Source organism: Eleginops maclovinus, chromosome 9, assembly GCF_036324505.1.
Source record: "Eleginops maclovinus isolate JMC-PN-2008 ecotype Puerto Natales chromosome 9, JC_Emac_rtc_rv5, whole genome shotgun sequence".
Taxonomy (NCBI): Eukaryota; Metazoa; Chordata; class Actinopteri; order Perciformes; family Eleginopidae; genus Eleginops; species Eleginops maclovinus.
In genome coordinates, this window is record NC_086357.1 from 24,263,254 (window position 1) to 24,282,800 (window position 19,547).

At 41.2% G+C, this 19,547-nt stretch overlaps 1 protein-coding gene and 1 non-coding gene across 3 annotated transcripts; both read left to right on the plus strand.

The window, feature by feature from the left end:
• The first annotated feature begins 301 nt into the window (after positions 1-301).
• On the plus strand, positions 302-465 carry LOC134870256 (U1 spliceosomal RNA). The gene has a single exon (XR_010166526.1). It is a non-coding gene; the product is annotated as a U1 spliceosomal RNA (small nuclear RNA).
• Positions 466-1,965: 1,500 nt separating this feature from the next.
• On the plus strand, positions 1,966-19,449 carry shc2 (SHC (Src homology 2 domain containing) transforming protein 2). Of its 2 annotated transcripts, none has more exons than XM_063890550.1 (14): positions 1,966-2,058; positions 4,483-4,743; positions 8,859-8,929; positions 11,653-11,713; positions 11,924-12,043; positions 12,530-12,583; positions 12,762-12,813; positions 12,921-13,047; positions 14,444-14,624; positions 15,787-15,880; positions 16,838-17,017; positions 17,123-17,433; positions 17,536-17,686; positions 17,970-19,449. In XM_063890550.1, exons 2-13 carry the CDS (start codon positions 4,561-4,563, stop codon positions 17,662-17,664), a joined length of 1,563 nt encoding a protein of 520 aa, XP_063746620.1. In that variant the 5' UTR covers positions 1,966-2,058; positions 4,483-4,560; the 3' UTR covers positions 17,665-17,686; positions 17,970-19,449. The 2 variants fall into 2 exon arrangements, with proteins under 2 accessions (XP_063746620.1, XP_063746619.1); XM_063890549.1 differs by having other exon boundaries at positions 1,969-2,058; positions 3,934-4,743.
• The last annotated feature ends 98 nt before the right edge of the window (positions 19,450-19,547 follow it).

Below are 19,547 nucleotides of genomic sequence, written 5' to 3' on the forward strand. Positions count from 1 at the left end.
TTTACGAAAACTTTTTTTCTAAATGTATCTCAGGTTGTTTCTTGGAGTGAAATACATGCAACTTAATTTTGGGCTTGTTTTCAATACGATACCGCATTGCATGATGGGATATTGTCGACTTACTCTCAGGTAAAACATAAACAATTATATTCGGACTTAATACACAAGTATGCCTTCTACATTAAAGTCGTGTATTGTACTCATTCTTTATATGCCTTCATTTTAAACATTTCCATTTCTGCACCATGAGGTAGGAAGGTATTCCCATGAATCAGCTTCTTTTCTCTGATGTGTACAACTCATACTTACCTGGCAGGGGAGATACCATGATCACCAAGGTGGTTCTCCTTTGGTGAGGCTTGGCCATTGCACTTCGGCCTAGCTGACCCAGATGAATTCCTCAAATGTAGGAATCTCAACTGCAAAATTTGTGGTAGTGGGGGACTGCGTTCGCGCTCTCCCCTGATCTGTTGTGAAGAAAACAATCTAGGAAGTAACCTCCAAGACTTAGGTACAAAAGCATGGACACGTGTCCTTTTCATTGTAGTTTGACGCTCCATCTGTTCGTATACTGTATCTTCACATCAAGTCATGTTTTAATTGACATACAATGAGTCTGCCAGCGGTGGGAGGAGTAATGGGATCTCTAACTGGGAAAAAGTAAAAGTTCCAGATTGTAGGAATACTCTGTTACAAGTAAAAGTCCTGCGATCAAAATGTTACTCAAGTAAAAGTACTAGAGTATTTGCATCTAAATAGCCCAAAAGTGAAAGTCCAATTCAGAATAATATATTATATGTTTGGAATATAACTATTTATGTTTTTTATCAAAGCTGGTAAAGGTGCAGCTAGTTTTAAGGACTTTGTAAAATACAGCTTGTGAATTTACTCCAGGTGTAACTGAAGTCTGATTTAAGTGATGATTATATTTCGTATCATTAATCCAAATCTGCAAAGTAACAAAAGGTAATACATAATGTAGTGGAGTAAAAGTACAATATTAACCTCTGAATTGAAGTGGAGTAGAAGTACAAAGTAGCATTTAATGGCAAACCTCGAAATTGTACTTGAGTACATGTACTTAGAATTGAGGCAAAGGAAATATGATCTTACAATTAAGTATGTTTTCTTGTGTTACACAGCTTATAGTCATACATTGTTATTGTAAGTGAGTTTGTTTTTGTCATTAAATATTTTATCAACTCAAATTTAAGTCATTTCTATATTTGAATAGATCAATCTTTTACGTGTCATATTCACCCTGATGAATTACTTGTAATATATTGTCTGTTATAGCAGTGGCTATACCCAAACAATACATCAGTCCTCCATTATATTTTCTATTGGGCCTTACCCCAGTCAATGATTTGTAAGCACATGAAAATAAACTCTCTCTTTACATTTGAACCAAACAAAGTCGTGTAAAAGATTGTGTCCTATGTTGTTGTTGTCAAGGTAATGGCTGCTAATGAGTGGTGGTGTATTCACAGCGTGGTTTGTTCCACTCGTCTATGCAAAGTAAGTCAAGAGGTAATAATGTTCACATACAGAAACAGTGAAGTGGAGTAATCCAACTCTAAGTGTAACTTTGGATGCTAGCAAGTTATACATTGTTATTATCAAAATCCAATGTAGCAGCTTATTTTAGAAAGGTTGATCATGCATGTTTTAAATACTTGAATGGACTAGTTTTGCAGAATTGATGGCTCCATATCTTTTTTGTGTTTTCCTTATATATTCCAAGAGCAGTACTTTGTTTTAAACAGGGGACAGAGTGTATTGAGGAAGGTCAGACCCTTTCACATGTGTCCCCATGCATTGATTCCTTCTGGTTTATCAGTAACTTCCTAAACTCTTCGGAAAACAAACAAGGTGTGATTGGCTGTTTGGGAAAATGTGGGATGGCAGTGGTTCTGGTGTCATACAGTGCTTCTCCTGTTATTCAACATGCAAATCATTTGGGATATTTGAAGCATCGACTTTGCTTTGCCTGGATAAAAGTCATTGGAAGTTCACTGGGATTTTCTGTCCTCCTTCCCCTCAGAAATTGTCATATAGGTAAGCTTCCCGATGCCTTTTCGAACCATTTTTAGTTTTACAAATGTCTCGTCAGCACTAGCATTCAGGGTAGTCGAACATTTCAGCATATCTAGATCAGTGTAGTTTGTTTCTTTACTGTATTGTCTACTCACTTTTTATCAGACAGGCAACATAAATAAGGGACTTGCTTGATTGAATCTGAATAATTGACAGGAACATAATGATCTTGTGTGTGTGTGTGTGTGTGTGTGTGTGTGTGTGTGTGTGTGTGTGTGTGTGTGTGTGTGTGTGTGTGTGTGTAGGTGGCATTATTTATACAGTATATTGCCCCTCTTTTTACGTAACAGATGACCCCGACTATTGGGTTATTTCACAATCACCCACCCGTGTTCATTTTCTGACCACCCCAAAAAAAATCCTGCTCAGCCCCCCTTCTTGTTTCCCACTATAAAAAGCCTGACTGAAACTTTCATTACGTTTGTGTAAGATGGGAAAAACAGTTGAAATGAGTTGTAAAAAAAAACATGGAGGGTGTTTTGGAGGGGATAAAAGGATCGTGCTGAGATGTCTGATTGCTCTCTGGGGAGTCGGATGGGAGGGGGACCTGGGAAGAGATTTCAGGCAGATGGGACAGGGCGGATGTTTTCAGACGTTTGTCCCTGATGTGTGTGGCTGCGGTTGCTTCCTTTGTTAAGTTTCAGTCTATTTCCATCACAAATGGATTTACACACACACACACACACACACACACACACGCACATGCACACACACACACACACACACACACACACACACACACACACACACACACACACACAAAAACACACTTTAACTGATTGGACATGACTCATGCCGGTTTTATTTCCCAACATTCGCAATCAATTTTTTAAAATGAATATTTCTGTTTTGTATTCCGTATCAGTGGGGGCTACAGCACATTGTATATTTATTTAAAACATATTTTACTGATATGGATTATATCAGAAATGTTATTTAAAATGTGAGAAAATAAAAACAAATTGATAGATGAAAATAACAAAAATGTATAAAAGTAAAGTGATAAGGAACAAAGAATGCTTGATTATTCCATAAAGGTATTCAGAAATTCTGATACAGGTTCTGATATCTGAAAATATAATGTCATTTCTTTCTTTTTGTCGATTTCTAGGGGATTTCTAGGCTCATATTGCTGCTAACCTTGCCTACAGATACTGACACAGATCAATTTTCCGTATATCTTACACATCACTTGCACAATTCTCTTACAGAATTGTGTTTTTATTTCCTTTTGCATCTTTTTTTTATCGTATACGTTGCATTTTTAGAGGGGCCTTATTGTCCAAACTATGCTGTAGCTTTTGTGCATTGTGCATATGACAATAAAGCTTTTTGCATTTTGAATCCTGAATAAGGACAACAATAGGTGATCTCAAGAGTGCATAGTATGTTGTGTGTGTGTGTGTGTGTGTGTGTGTGTGTGTGTGTGTGTGTGTGTGTGTGTGTGTGTGTGTGTGTGTGTGTGTGTGTGTGTGTGTGTGGTTCAGGCAGATGTGTTTTAGCTAATACAGTCTGAGAGCAGCTGGGCAGGGCAGGGCTAATAGACCCAATGACATCATCCAGAGGGAGAGAGAGGGAGAGAGAGGGAGAGCTAAGGCAGTGAGAGGAAGCAGGCCAGCTCAGACAGAGAGGAGAGTGGCATGAGAGCGGGACAGTGTGTGTGTGCGTGTGTGTGTGTGTGTGTGTGAACGGGAGAGGACCAGACAGCATTCAGCTGACAAGGATTTAGGGCTCCTCCTGGAAGATTTTCTCTCTTGTTTTCTCCCCTTCTTCCAATACACCTCTCCCCCCCTTCCCTTTCCCCCTTTCCCTTCTCCTCCCGCCTCATCCTCTCAGCTCCTGCTCCAGGCGTCTCCTCCGGGCATGCTCCTTAAGCCAAAGTATGGCCGCTTTCGCAACGAGTCTGTGACCTCCTCCTCCTCTGACGACCTGATGCACAGCTTAGCCATGAGCGGAAAAGTTGTGGCCACACCGGTGGTCTCCGTCTCCGCCACCAGCCTCCCTCTGCCCCCCCTGCCTCATCTGCCTCATCTGCCTCCCTTGGATCACAGTGCCAGAGCATCCTCCTCCTCCACCGGGGCCGCAGCCCTGGCCGACTCCCCTTGCCTGGATGGGGAACAGGATGGCACCACGACCTTCTGCATGCTCATCCCCAGGATGCCCCAGTGGAAGTTTTCCAACTCGCTGCTCAGCCGGAGCCCGTCCAACTCCAGCTCCAGCTCGAGCTCCAGCAAAGACTCGGGGAAGGCGGCTGCTCCCCAAGCCTCTCAGAGTTCATCCCCACACAGGCACAGTGTTGCGACCTCGGCCAGTGGCCCGGTGGCCAGCCTCGCAGCGGTGCTTAACTCCTGTGACCCTGTGTGTGTCACCCCCTGTTCATTGCAGGCTATCAGAGGGCAGAGGGCGGTTGCAGCTGCACACTCTGCCAGTCCAGGAGGGCACGGGTTTGGGGCCACGGAGGCCATGGCAAGCCCCGGGGGTTCCAGCAACTCCAGGTCAGGGATGAGCCGCCGGACAAGAGTGGAGGGCATGTGGCTGGGGGGAGAGGATTTCACCCAGAAGGGAAACTTCATCCATAAACCCACTCAGGGCTGGCTGCACCCTGACAAGACCATTGCTGGACCCGGGGCCTCTTATATAGTCAGGGTAGGTCACATGTATTTTTTTTTGTTAATGCATGCACATCCACTTGATTTGAAAGTGTTTACATCTAAAAGCAACGATATGCTTCTTACGTATTATCAAATCAAACTTTATTTATACAGCATTTTCATACAGAAATGTAACTCAAAGTGCTTCACAAACCCAACACACAGACAATTTACAAATAAAAACAATACTATTTCCTCCTTTCCAGGTAATAACCAGGGTAAGACATAGTTTAGTTATAAAAGGAACACTTAATACCATTGCATATATGTATACTGTATTTATATTCATATAGACGCACAAATACCTGCTAACAGGAGTCAGTGAACATTATTATTGACTCCTTTGAAGGTGTCTCTATCTGTGTGGGAAACAAAAGGACACCTCAGTGCCAGGTTTGTTATGCAGCACATGTGGCGAGGGGCTGGGGAATACATAATCCAGATAGATGGCCTGGTAGAGACTGCGTCAGGGCGGGGAAAGATAAACCTTGAAACGATATGCTCAGACTGTAGTGAGGAGCATTGTTTTATGACGGCGTGCACACAAGGATGTATGCATCATGTGAAGAACCTAAAACAACAACCATCTGTTTTTAAAATGCATCTGACATTTGTCTTGTTGTGGATCGTGGGAGTGGTCTTCGGGATTGTTTACATTAATATATGCAAGGAGACCATACCATGTTAACCATAAAATGTGATGTACAATCCCTGAGCATAGGGAATCCTAATCTTTATTTCAGTAAAATCATTTTAGGAAGCTTGGATGATGTTTTTAAAATAGTAAGCAAACTCTCTTTTGTTATTAAAAGCAAATCAGACTACGTAAAGACAGTCGGTCGTCCCACTGGAGAGTAGAAAACGATGTTTTAAAGGTGGAGATATGAAGAGATATCTCCATCAGTGTGTACATGATGTGTGTTTACAAAGGGTTACCATCCCAGGCAGGCTGCTTGATGTCAATGTCAATGATCCCCCCCCCCCCCCCGCCTCTTCACCTCCACCCCTCTTTACACTGCTCTTCCCCCTCTCCTCAAAACTAATGACATGACTCTTGATTAGCCCAGTCTGGCGCTCCAGCGCGCTTTCTAACGGCATTACACGGGCACCATTCATTCGTATGATTCAATTACATTAAGTCACAGTCATTTGCATCACGTGATGTGGACGGGGATGGGAGGGGTCTAATGATGACCTCTCATCGCCAGGCAGGGCTTTTCCTTCATAATAAGGGCTGCTCTAATGTGTGATTGATATCTCAGTTAATTTGCAGACCAAGCTCTTATCAGGTTATTTTTAAAGGGGCACCACCATCATGTTAGGGGACCTGCACTGAGAAACTGAAACGTTGACTTCAATTAGATGTATGTCAACAAATTTCACATTAAGTTTAAGGTATAATATTAAGTTGAGCCTAGTCACTTTTACCTAAACCTAATATTATTGCTTTCAACAAACCTCATACAGTTATCAGGGTTTGTTCTCTGAACCTATAGTGTAAGCTGATCTTGTATATAAGATACTGCATATCAATTCTAGCTAGAACATGATGCCCGTGTGACGCCACAGACGTAAACAATAATGCGACGTCAGAGGTCTGTAAAAACAAAGCTGTCTATGACCATCAATTTCACAGAAATATTGTTGCACGCCTGTTACCCGGTTTAGACAAAAACCTGGGTATGTGAAATCTGTTGACAAAACACATTTAATTAAAGTCAACAATTGAGTCTTTATTTCCCACAGAGGGGACATTTATTTGTTACAGCAATTAAAGAGACAAAGATAGCTTTAAAAGAATTAAGAAGCATGCATGAAATATGAAAAATAAAGAAAAATTACACAATTTACAAAAAACACATCCAGTAACAGCTTTGAGATATAGCCAGGAGAAAGTATTACAGGTGGGAATATTGCACAGCTATTTAAGGTATATATATATTGCACTTGAGTAGTATTGCACACAACAGGGGTGTTTTAGTCTTTGTTGCATTTCACAGCAGCTAGAGGAGTGTTAAACGTGCAGCTCTGTGGTAAATCTATGCAGCGAGGAGCGCTTGCTGCATGCATTAGTGTCAAAGTGACAGTAGATTTCTGCTGCACTGTGCCTTTTTTAAGCAGCATAGCTACCATAGCTCTCCCTCCTCTATTTCTGTTCTCACTGACACACAGTCACTCCTCTGCTGGGAGAGACACAAATATGATTCTCAGTATTGGTTTTCTCCTTTGCACCGTGTCTTTGTTCACACGGCCGTGTCAGGCTCTGGGTCTGGCCTGCATCTGCCGTCTTTGACAGCCCGGACACTGCAGCACACAAAGCGCTGCAGCTGCCAGCTATCATCTAGAGAGCTATAAAAAAGATGCTCTCTTTTTATGCTGTTCTGTCACAATCTGGTGCACAGTATTTACCAGCCCATTTATTCTGCATGGCTATGAAGAAGGAACTTTATTCCACAGCTTCTTTGGCAACGTGAAATAGCAACAAGAGAGGCGTGCATGTACTGAGTAAAATCGAATCATTCACCATCTACACTATCCAGATCCAACATCCAGCTGTCCTCATCCGTCCATCATGCACCCAGTCATCATAACACAAAGTACGTGCTTCTCAAAAGTTCTGAACGGGAATGCCAGTGTTATTAGATTTCTGAGGAATGCTTCTCGCAGCGTCCCGTCGGCCAAAGGAGTAGTGTACAGGAGAATTGGCCCAAAGGAAGCGAGAGCAGATAGGGTGATAGAAGAAGGGATGCGTTTCATCAGCAGATGAGTGTGTGACAATGGAGGCATTGGCAGAGCAAGGGGAAGGGAAAAAAGAGAGACAATTTTCCTGATGGAAGACTTCCCCTCGTCTCCAAATCTTGTTAAAAAGCGCTTTAAGCTCTCTGGCTCAAAGGTTGCTCCATCTCCCGCTCTCTCTCTCTATCTGTTTGTTTTTATGGCTGTCCTGCGCTCTGTCTGTTGCCTTCACTTACAATCCTGGAAACTGCTCTAAATACCGGAGTGACTGAGCCAAAGTGCGGTTGGAGAGGATGTTAATTATGTATCACCAAGTGATCTTCACAAAGAGTTTATGAATCAATTCAAGATTTTAATTGAATAGGCTTTATTGGCATGACATTTGACACATGTAGGCCTTAACACTTTTACAATCATAAAGGACATTGAGTGGTATTAACAAAATGGAAATGAATGGAAGTGAATAACGATATTAGTTAGAATAAAATAGGTAATGAAATAAATTCTCAAACTGGTGAAATGGAGATTAAGGAGTCAGTAATACCTTACATAACTAATGATAGCAATAGTAGTGGGATTCATTTTATTTGTGTGTTTATGTTTTGTTTCATTCAAGACAGTTTAGGGCAGATAATTGGTTTTAATCAGTTCCTGCAAAGTTACGTTCTTCCGTATTTCCTGAAAACAGCAGGTAAACTGAAATAGAAATGCAAAGTCATACATGTTAATCACCCTCCATCTCGTCATGTAAACACCACAGATGCAGATGACATTTTAATTGAAGTCCAATACATCTTCTCATGCATTGATTGTGTACACTGAAAACACTCACATTCTCAGCCCCCCCCCCCCCTCCCCCCCTCCCCCCAGAGGCTTCAGAAGCTGCAGGTTGTGTTTGATTTGGAGCTTTTAGTGCAGCTAATCTAGTCAAGTTGCTATTAGCACCCCAACCTGACAGCCATTAGGACGCTGTTCAGCTGGCTGCTCCTCACTGGAGTCCTCTGTAATGGCCTGATGTGGATATGAGTTAGATTATGAGGCATTGTTGGAGGTAGTCATGCGTACCAGTAGAGTAATACTGCGGGAATGTGATTTTTAAGAAGATTTGTAATGCAACTGTTTTGACAGATTTTACTCCAGATGCAACACTACATGTTATCGTTGATATATTTGATCATATTTCATAACATATAGATGCTTATTCTTTATGCTAATTCATAAAAAGCTCGTTAGTATTTCTATATTTCTTATTCTTGTAATTATATTCAAAACATGTGTTTTATGATATTGGGCTTTATAAATATAATGTGCATCTGATTTTCACCAAAAACTGCCCAAAGTCATATTTCCAAACTCTCTTGTTTGTTTTTGCAGTACATGGGCTGTATTGAAGTATTGAAGTCAATGCGCTCCCTGGACTTCAACACGCGGACTCAAGTGACAAGGTACGCTGTTAACCATCTCTATTGGTAATGATGAGTCAGGATACTTTGATCCCAGATATATAGGATTAACTGAAGTATCAGCCACTATACTTACCCTAACGATGGAGTGTCAATACAGGCTGCTTCTTGAAGTAAGATCGTGTCGATTTTCATTTTCATATTGTGTTTTCAATGTGATTTGATGAAGTATTCTTAAAAAATAGGGTCACACCATTGGAATTTGGTTCAAAACAGTCTACATTTTGGCATTGTGGAGACATTTTGTGCTTCATTAACACAATAATGAAATCCTACAAGGTCCCTCAAAATAATCCCAACAAGCTTCAGTGAAAATGAAATGCAAATGCAATCAAAAAAATATAAATCAAAACAAAGGTCACAAGGTTTTTTGCAGAGGCAGCATTATAGTGTTGTAGTAGGCTGTGCCCCATAGAGACATTAAAGCCACCCTATACGTGCTCAGTGACGGTACATGAGTATAAAACTACGCCTCAGGCTCTCAGTGTGACGGTGTCGTGTTGTTATGCCCTACATGTGATGTTATTGTTACAAAAGCCGGGCTCTCTGCAATCCTCCGCCTCATGCGAGGAGTGTACTCCCTCTCTCTCCGTCCTCTCCCTCTCTCTCCACAATCGATGGGCAGTAATCTGAGCCCACCGTGCAGCCAAGGCTTAAGTGCAGGGGGAGGAGGCTGCAGAAGATGGAGTGCTGGAGATGGAGATCTATTATTGATGATGTTTACTAATGACTGTGGAAAGCTACAGTGACCCCCCCCCCCCCATGAACGCACCCTGCTGGATAATGTCTGTGGTTGTAACTTACTGAGGAGGAGGAAGAAGAGGAGGAGAGTTTTAAAACAAAACAGCAAAACAAATTAGCAAAGTGAGAAACCATACCGAGCATAGGACCAAGTTTTAGAGTGTAGTCATGATTGGGACTTAAATGTTAATTTCCAGGTTCATATTTGCATTTTGTTCGTCTACTGTGACATCTTCAAAAAGCTCTTTATTTTTCTCATACTGTCTGTGATGCAGCACCTCTTTTCACCCTCTGTCTGAAACCAGAGCCCAGTCTGCCCTGATTGGTTAGCTGGCTGGCTCTGTTGTGATAGGTCAACCACTTAGAGGTGTCCCGCCCCTTAGCCTATCACGTGCGCTGTGCTTGTGGGCTATCCAATAGAAGCGCAAATATTATGTAGGGATGTCACTATGTTATGGAAGTAAAGAACGGAGTCCAATGGAGGCGTTTCAGTCAGGGGGGAGGAGGTGTTGGAGAACACAGGGTTTTTAGCCTTTGCAGACCATTTACATGCACTAAAACCTATGTAATACTCCACAGGATGTGAAAGGACATTTATGAATGGCAGTTTTAAAATAGACTCTCTAACATGGTGCTAACGACATGAGGTTTCTGATTCCTTAGGGAACATGGGACGGGTCATCTGTCCCACAAGGTCAAACATCAATGATCAATTGTCCTAAGTGATCCCACACATTTTTAAAGTTACTGAAATCATTTGATATATGTTATTTTTTGGCTGGGTGCAATAAATAAGGAGCATTTTTTACCCCACATGGCTGACTTACACAAGTTCATTTTGTCCTGGAAAACCACAACAACACATTCAGTGTCTGTCAGAATTTGAAAAATGCCCTTCAGCTTGTGTGAGGTGCATTTTCCAAACAGTCCCCTCTGTGTCCGGGTGTTAAACAGCAACACCAGTGATAATGAGGCCTGGCATTTTATGGCTAAGAAGATAACGAGGCTGCAGTCAAAAACAACAACAACCCACCCCTCCCATCCTCCTGCCTTTGCCCTCTCATCAGCATGAGTCATTGTGGTGTTTTTCAAAAATCCCTGAGAAGACCTTAATCGAGATGGGGCCCGGGATGCTGCTTTTTAAATATTTACGAGCCACTTGATAGGGGCAGCTGGGTTCTCGACTGCTGTCCTCTCTGTCCCCTGGCAGCGAGCTCCAGCCTCAAATCCACATTATGCCTCCCGACCGCCATCAGACACACAGGGGACAGAGGCTTTAAACGTCCATTAGACAGCCATTCCCAGGAGTTATAGCAGCTTCACTGTAAAGCTGTAAAAAATCTGCAGAGAGAATTGCACTGTGGCAAATAAACGTGAGTTACGATGCCATAAAGAAGCGGTAGAAGTCTCTAGACATTTTATATTTGCCTCAAATTATAGTGTTTCTTCTTCCCTAATTTAACAGGAAGTTAAACAGGAGTTTGATAAACCACCACTGTGAAGGATGGCTGGTGGTAAGAAGTTTAGTGCTTTTGAACAGACCTTTTTCCTGACCTTTGAACTGTGATGGGTATGTGACCTGTCACCTTAGCCCGAGGGAGGAACACACAGCTTCTGTTCATGTTTAACCTCAGGTTTTACCATTTTTGTGGTGCAGAAGTTTTTTGTAGCCTGATCAATGTCTTAAAGGGGCCCTGCTACGCTTGCTTGGGTTTTCCCTTTCCTGTGGGGGGTTTTTGTGCATGTAAATGGTCTGCAAAGGCTAAAATCCTAAAGTACCCCCCCACCCCCACACAACCTTTTTGAACATTAAAGCATGGAAACATGTCACAGTAGAGAGACAACTTACAAATACGATCCTGAAAAGAACAGCATTTTCAAAACTATACATATTAGTTGTACTCCTCACTCTGCTATAGTCCCACTATAGTCTGACCTTTGACCTCTCTTCATTCCCTAATTAGGGAAGCCATCAACAGGCTGTGTGACACTGTGCCAGGCGGAAGAGGAGCTTGGAGGAAGAAGGTTTGTAGTAAACTGTAATTTTATTCTCCACATTTTATTAAACTATTTTTCCTTAATACTGAATTGGTTCATTCCTACTGGAACTAGATAGGTCGAAGATACCAAGCAGGTTATTGCTGTGGTTTTATAAAACTTTGAACTGTCTATCAGTAACTGGTTCATGTGTGATTTTAATTACCACTGTATTCTTTTTGGTAATTCCTCATTTAGGCCGTGAACAAAGCCCTCCAGTCTGTTATGGGGAAGAGTAACCTGCGATTTGCCGGCATGAGTATTGCAGTCAATATTTCTATAGATGGCCTCGGTCTGCTTATCCCTACCACACGACAGGTATGATGATATAACTAGTCGGGGTGGGAATCACCAGGGTCCCCACAATACCATACTTTCGCAATACTTAAGCCACAACACGATAGTATTGCGATTATAGGTTGTATTATATTGCTGATTTCTTTTTCCGCTGACTCCATCTTTGTTTTGACTAACTTCTCGAAATCTAACATTTTACGTTTTATTCTGTTTCATTAAGGATATGTGTTAAAGTTGTGTTAAATGATTGCTTGGATACCCATGAAATGTTAACTAAACCTTGCTCAGGAAGAATTACAATGTTTACAGGACGTTCAGAGGCATTTCCTCATTTCTGAAATCCAAAATTCGGTATTTAAAAATCTTAGTGTTTTGGCAAATTTGCAAACCCTAAATCCTTTGTACCTTGTTCTGTTCTTCATCGAAGCCTCCTTTTTCAATTGTGTTTTGGTATCCCCATTTATTTAAAAACTACATGACAAAACCTTTATCACCTCTCTCTTTCAGGTGATAGCCCACCATCCCATGCAGTCCATCTCCTTCGCCTCTGGAGGAGACACGGTGAGTGCAGCGCTTCGCTCCCAGCTCTCCTTTACGTTGTTGTTGGAAATTTTTGCCAACTGCACATATCTGACTGGATTCCATTTTACTGGTTTCCAATCCCATGACCATGGGAATCAATGAGGGCTTTAATTAAGTTATATACGTCTAATCTAATTTATCCTCCTTTCTTTTGCAGGACACGCCTGATTATGTTGCGTATGTGGCCAAAGACCCAGTGAACCAGAGAGGTATGTCCTGAGCATAGACTGTACTATGGTCCTGAGAGGCTTCTCCTTCAGCTTCCCTGCCTGTTTTATAACCACATTTAAAATGTATCTTGTTTTGTCTCCTTCAGCGTGTCACATCCTGGAGTGCTCAGACGGTTTAGCCCAGAGTGTCATCAGCACCATCGGCCAGGCCTTCGAGCTGCAGTTCAAACAGTATCTACACAGTCCTCCCAAAACTATGACGTCTACGGAGAGGTAACATGCCGCCCAGATACATCCTGACCTGTATGAAATGATGAAAAGCTTTTTAATTATTTTGGCACTGTCCTCCTAAGTTGTGAAATAATGGCACAGACATAAATCATTGAATAAGCGCTCGGGAAAGACTTCATTGCACCTCCTTATTAGACTACTGAAGTTATATAATTTAGGCAATGCAAAGGCAACAGAATAATTGTTATAATTGTTTGTATGTGCAGCAAATGTCCATTAAAATCTAAAAATGTACTAATTTTTTGTAGATTTTGGACCCAGAGGATGTGAAGGCACTGTAAATCATCTAACTTGTAACTTAATAAAAAAATCTGATCAACTGAATAACTTTTGTTGAAACATAACAGATGGTTCTTGTATTTCCTCAAAATCCATCTTATAATATCGATCCTCACAGATGAAACCACAGGTGTTGAGGATGTCACTGCAGACACAGGAGGAGGTTCAGACTGTTAGTGTTTTCTATTCTGGTTTCAGATGAATGTCTTCCTGATGATCGTTATTAATATACAACGGATTTATATAGATCACTTCAGGATGTGTGGATGTCATATGATCGGACTGAATCCATTTCAGAACCCAGATGGCTATTCTTAAAGAGTATAAACACAATAATAATACTCAACATTATTGTTTAGATCAGAGGTTTTCAAAGTCAGAGACAGACAAAGTACAGCCCCCTTAGTTTACTTGCTACGATTTGCTAATTTCCTGAATGCCAATGGGATAATGATTATGTACTTTTATCCCATAGATACTGAAAAATGTATCAACGATGGCTTAAAATTTCTGCTAGACATAACTCTCGACTATAACTTATACATCATAAGGTATTTCCTAATGTATTTGTCAGTTTCTGACTCTGGGAATGTGGTACAAACAGTACAATTCCTCATACAGTATTTGATTTCTCTTTTGGATTGGCAATGTCTCTGTGACTCAGAACAAACTGGTTCTCCTCTCTCGGTTTTCACGCTCATGTTACCTGTTTACTTTTTCTCAAAATTCCCAAACTCTGACTTTTCTCTTGAAATCTCAGAATCCTCACTTTTTTCTCAAAGTCGCATATTTTTTTTCTCGGAAAATCCCCAAAATCTGACGCAGAATTCTTACCTTTGTTCTCAAAATACTCACCTTTTCTGAAAAAATCTGACTTTTTTCTCAAAATTATAACTTTTTCCAACACAACATTTTTTGCACCTGTTTCCATCCTGGGATATTTTCTTGTGTGCTGCGAGGCAGTACAGAGGGTGTTGTATGTGGTAGTCTGTAAAGCCCCCTGGTGTAACTCGTGATATTGGGCTTTATAAATAACATTTTACTGATTGACTGATTGATTTGCATATATCTTTTTACTTACACGTGTGCCCGTCTTCAGGTCTGTCAGGACGGAGGAGTCGGTGTGGGTGGAGGACGAGGACTCCTCTGAGCACGACTACTACAACAGCATCCCAGGGAAGGAGCCTCCCGTCGGGGGGCTGGTGGACTCCAGGCTCCGGCCCAGTGGATCCCTGATGGGTCACATCCACACACAACCACAGAGCAAGACAGCAACACAGGTGAGGAACACCAATTATGGAAACCAGATTAAGTCAGGTCAGGTTCTGGATGCTCCTAATGTTATCAGAGATTTAATCACAGCTACAGCTGGATATCATCGAGCAGCGCACTAAGATTTACTAGCTATATATGATATGTTTTAACAGCTGTTTAAATTAACAACAGTGGTGGAAAGTAACAAAGTACATTTACTCAAGTAGAATATCGAAGTATTTGACTTGTGTATATCCATTAAATGCTACCTAATACTTTTCTCCACCACATTTAAAAGGGAATTAATGTAATTTTACCCCACTATACTTATTTGAACATAATCGACTCTGGAAATTAAACGGACTAACTGTTTAAGCTACAAAAAGTAAATATATAGAATACATTATAACACTTAGTTTGTGTACAGCAGTAAAATGCTGCTTGATGCAACCATGTTATCAATCTAATAATGTCATATACGTAATAATATAGCACATATGGAGGACATTTTTCAGCAGACAAAGTACATTTTCTCTTGATAATATTTTTGTACTTTGACTTAAGAATGTAAGACGTTTACTCGTAAAGAAGTATTTTTGACATTAACTTATTGCTGCCTTTATTCAACCTTTGTGTTGTCCGCCTGGTTTCACTGTATATAAAGAATATAGTATAAATAGGACAACTGGGAGGTTAAGTAAAGGATCTGAGTACTTCTTTCACCTCTGAACATAATCCAGTAATTTCATATGATTCTGAAATGGGCCTTTATGGCATAATGAATACTTTCACTTTTGATATGTTATGTATAACTTAATGCCGACATTTATGTACTTTTACTTACAATTTAGTATTGCTACCTTTGAAATCTGAGCACTTCTTCCACCTCTGTTTACATGGATTATACCAGCAGGAGCATGACAATATACTCCCTAGCTGTCTTCCTGCCAGCACGATAATTGCCCAAGATAGATGTGATTACATAAAAAGCTTTCGCTCCTTTGTTGCCCAGCGTGAGAGAAATCTTCGCTCTCTGCCGGCAAAATATGGTGACATGCTGTGGCTAATGTTTCAAATAGAGTGCTTTAAAACTACATTAGGTGGGGGACAAGAGATGAGAGAGTTGTCCATGCAGATAGAGAGATCCAAATGTATTTAGGGTGTGTTTCTTCTGGTGTGTGTTTGCAGATGGGCTCACCAGCCAGGAGGGAGCAGGCCTCCTATCCCCCCGGTCAGTTGTGCTATGAGCTGCACTGGGACACTGAGACCACCAGCAGCTCAGGTGAGACACCCTGTGGTGGTACACAGGTAGAACATCTGGAAATAAACACGATGATGTGTCCGTTTCTCTCTGAAAATGTTTACTCCAGTGCACGTCCAGTAATCACTGGACTTTATGCCCTGAATAAAACTTACTGACCTGTTTACACAAACACAGGCCAAGTATTTTTGATCAAAATCACCATGATACAATTATTCTAAGGATTATTAATGCTGTGTGGTTTAATCATCTTGGAAAGGAGCATCAAGATTCTTTGAATTACATTTAGATAATTATGATAGCGAATCTTCCAATTGAATCAGAAGTGGCAAACTCTGTCATAATAAAGTTAGAATGAAGATTTCATTTGATACCAATTTATCTACCAAAGTACCAAAACCAATTGTCAACTGTCCAATTAGATAAACATGAAGATCATAATACAAATGTAAGACTTTTGATGTAAAATATCATATATAATTGTTAAGGTTTAGTAGGAAAACAGGCAGTAAACTCCCAGCAGTAAAACATAATTATAATACTGTGAGCTTTCTTGCTTATCTGTAGAATATTCTTTTGGTGTCGGTATTCACGGACTAAAATCGATCTAGTGGCTACAGAAGCTGGCTTTTCATGACTAGCTTAATACAATTGATCTATGATTATGAAAGGATCTGACGATAAAATACACATCATGATACAGGGTTTAGAAATTGCTAGATCATGAGCAACATGGTATTTTTGTTTGGGGATACACATCTTCTTCAATACATACCACAACTGGATTAATTGTCTAATTTATGAAATGTAACAATACACAGAAAGTAGCATCTGACATATGAAGTTTTGATTCCAACCACTAGAGGGAGCCACAACAGTAAACAAGCTTAGCACAAATATACAAATAGTGAAATACATATGACACAAACACTTATCAAAGTCAAACATGTTGTATTTAAGGCTCCTTTTTTCTCTCAGGTCTGACATCAGATGGTTACCTGTGTGCTGACGGCCAGCCCCCAGGCTACAGAGATTACGAGGAGCATCAGTACGTCAACACCCAGAGTCTGGAGAACCTGGAATCACTGGCTCAGGGGCCAAATGGATACAGAGGGTCCAGGGTACCTGAAAGTCCAAAGAAGGACCTCTTTGACATGAGTAAGTCTTGAGAGACACATATAGTAAAGAGAACTACACTTTGTATTCTTTTAAATACTGTAGAGTGACGGCATTTGTATTTGTGAAACATTGTTGTCCTTGCAGGGCCCTTTGAGGACGCCCTGAAGCTCCACGAGGCCTGTGGTGGGGTTGTTGGAGCTGCAGGGGTGGGGGTCCTGGAGGATCAGTGGCCCAGCCCTCCACGCCGCCGAGCCCCCGTGGCTCCGAACGAGGAGCAGCTGCGCAGGGAGACGTGGTACCACAGCCGCATGAGCAGGCGTGACGCAGAGAAGCTGCTGGTCAGAGATGGAGACTTCCTGGTCCGGGAGAGCACCACGAACCCGGGACAGTATGTGCTGACCGGGATGCACTGTGGGCTCCCCAAACACCTGCTGCTGGTGGACCCAGAGGGCGTGGTGAGTCAAGCACCAAGAACATCAACCTACCAAAAACCTGTCTGCCAGTTGTACTGAACACAGTAACTTACATCCTTCTTCTGTGTTCTCTCCTCGTTACAGGTCCGGACAAAAGACATGTTATTTGAGAGCATTAGCCATCTCATAGCGTACCACCTCAAGAACGAGCTTCCTATTGTGGCGGCGGAGAGCGAGCTCCACCTCAAGCAGGTGGTCAGGAGGAAACAGTGAGACACCTGGCCTGCATGGGATGGTAAGCATGCAGTATATTAACAATGTATGCAATAACTCAAATGATTTAATGAATGGAAATACAAATATAAAGGCAGTGGATGTCTTTTACCATTTCAAAACTCAATAAGTCCCCCCAAAAATGCATGTTTTCAAGATAAAATTAGCAGATTGTTGATGATTTGTGAAGGTGATCAACTGGAGAAAAGTGGAGAATGACAAATCATCTAGTGTCTGACATGTTACTGTTGACTATAAGCTTAAAAAACAACTAAATTGTGCCAAACATTTTCTTTATTTCACAGCGGTATTCAAAGATCCCCATGCAAAAACAACACGGAAATGTATATGGAGTAGGATGGATATTCATGTGGAACAAAGGACATCAATGATTTCCATGAACAGTTCTTCCAAGTCTCCTTTTACTTTTCTCTGCCTTTTGCCCACCAGGATAAACCAAACTATCCCTCACCTATCATAAAATCCTCAGCATGCAGCTATTAAGCTAAAAGAATCTACATTTTGACTGATTCAGACCAGGAAAATTGTCAAACAATGTCAAAAATGTAAGCGACATTTGTTTGTAGACGACCCAGCTTCGGGAAATCGAATAAGGATTTGAAGAGACGTCTCAAAAAGCCTGTAAAAGTGAAGTGCTTCCAGTAAACCACCGCCCATCACACACCGGACAAATAATGGATATCACCAGAACAGAACTGTCCTATAATCTGGTACAGACACTGTGTAAAGAATATGAAGATGTCAAATTACTCAGCAGGTCGTTTCTGGCTGAATGAAGGAATGAAAATGCTGCGACTCTAAGAGACACTTTTATTTGAATGTAAAGAGTGTTTGTTGTTACGTGTTTACAGGTCTTCAGTACCTGACTCTGAGATGGCACAATGGAAGCAAACCAAGCATGATTTAGAGCTGAATCTATTAAAAAAGATTGTCTGCCTTTCTTTTGTTTCTCCATGATAACCAAGGCACCAAATCCCACTTAAGAAATGTGTACTATTCCGTATAGTTTTAGGTTTCATCACTATTTCCATAAGTATCAGTCATTTGTGTGTGCAAGGGCTGTTCATTTGTCAAAGAAATGCTGTGTGTTGTGTACGCCTTTGAACATTAAAGGTCAGACCCCCCCCCCCCACTTCAGTGCCTTAATAACTGCAGAGACAGGTATTCGTGTCAGATTGTAATTAATGTGCATTTATGCTCCTAATGCAACGTTTTCTTGCCATGCCAATGAATGACTGAACACACTTCAGGATGATTAAGCTCTTTTACTCGTGAACAGAAATGTCAGCTGCTCTTGTTTTGGGATAAATGTTTAATACTGTCTTATTGAGTATTGTCTTTATGTGTGGCCCTCATAATAATCCACTCAGTGATTGATATCAAAGAAAGGGGATTTGGACTTTTAAATCCTTTATTTGTCAGGGAAATGTATTACTTGTCCTCATCCTACGTGTGTGTCTTGACTTGCTCGTGTACATCTGCTCTTTGGCTGCAGTTACAATCCTCATTTTTGCCAATTTAACTCTTTTAATTCTTACTATAGGTAGGTAATCTACCTCTTGCTTTCCCCTCTGTGTTACGGTTCTTGGCTGCAGCCTCATGAATGGAGACGAGGCGAGGCTATGCGGCTTTTGGTGAGGTCCAAATGATTACAGGGATTATTTCAGATCTCCCCTTTTGCTTTCTCAGGAATTTCTTGAATCTGTTCTTCTTTGAGTGTTCTTTTTTGTTCAATAAAACTGATTGAGAAGAGGGTACAATTCATATGTTTGTGTCTTTTGTGAGTCTTCATATCTGCCAGGTAATATAGCAGCGTCACATGAAAGCCCAGCTGTCCATGCACATATGCTACAGCCAAATTA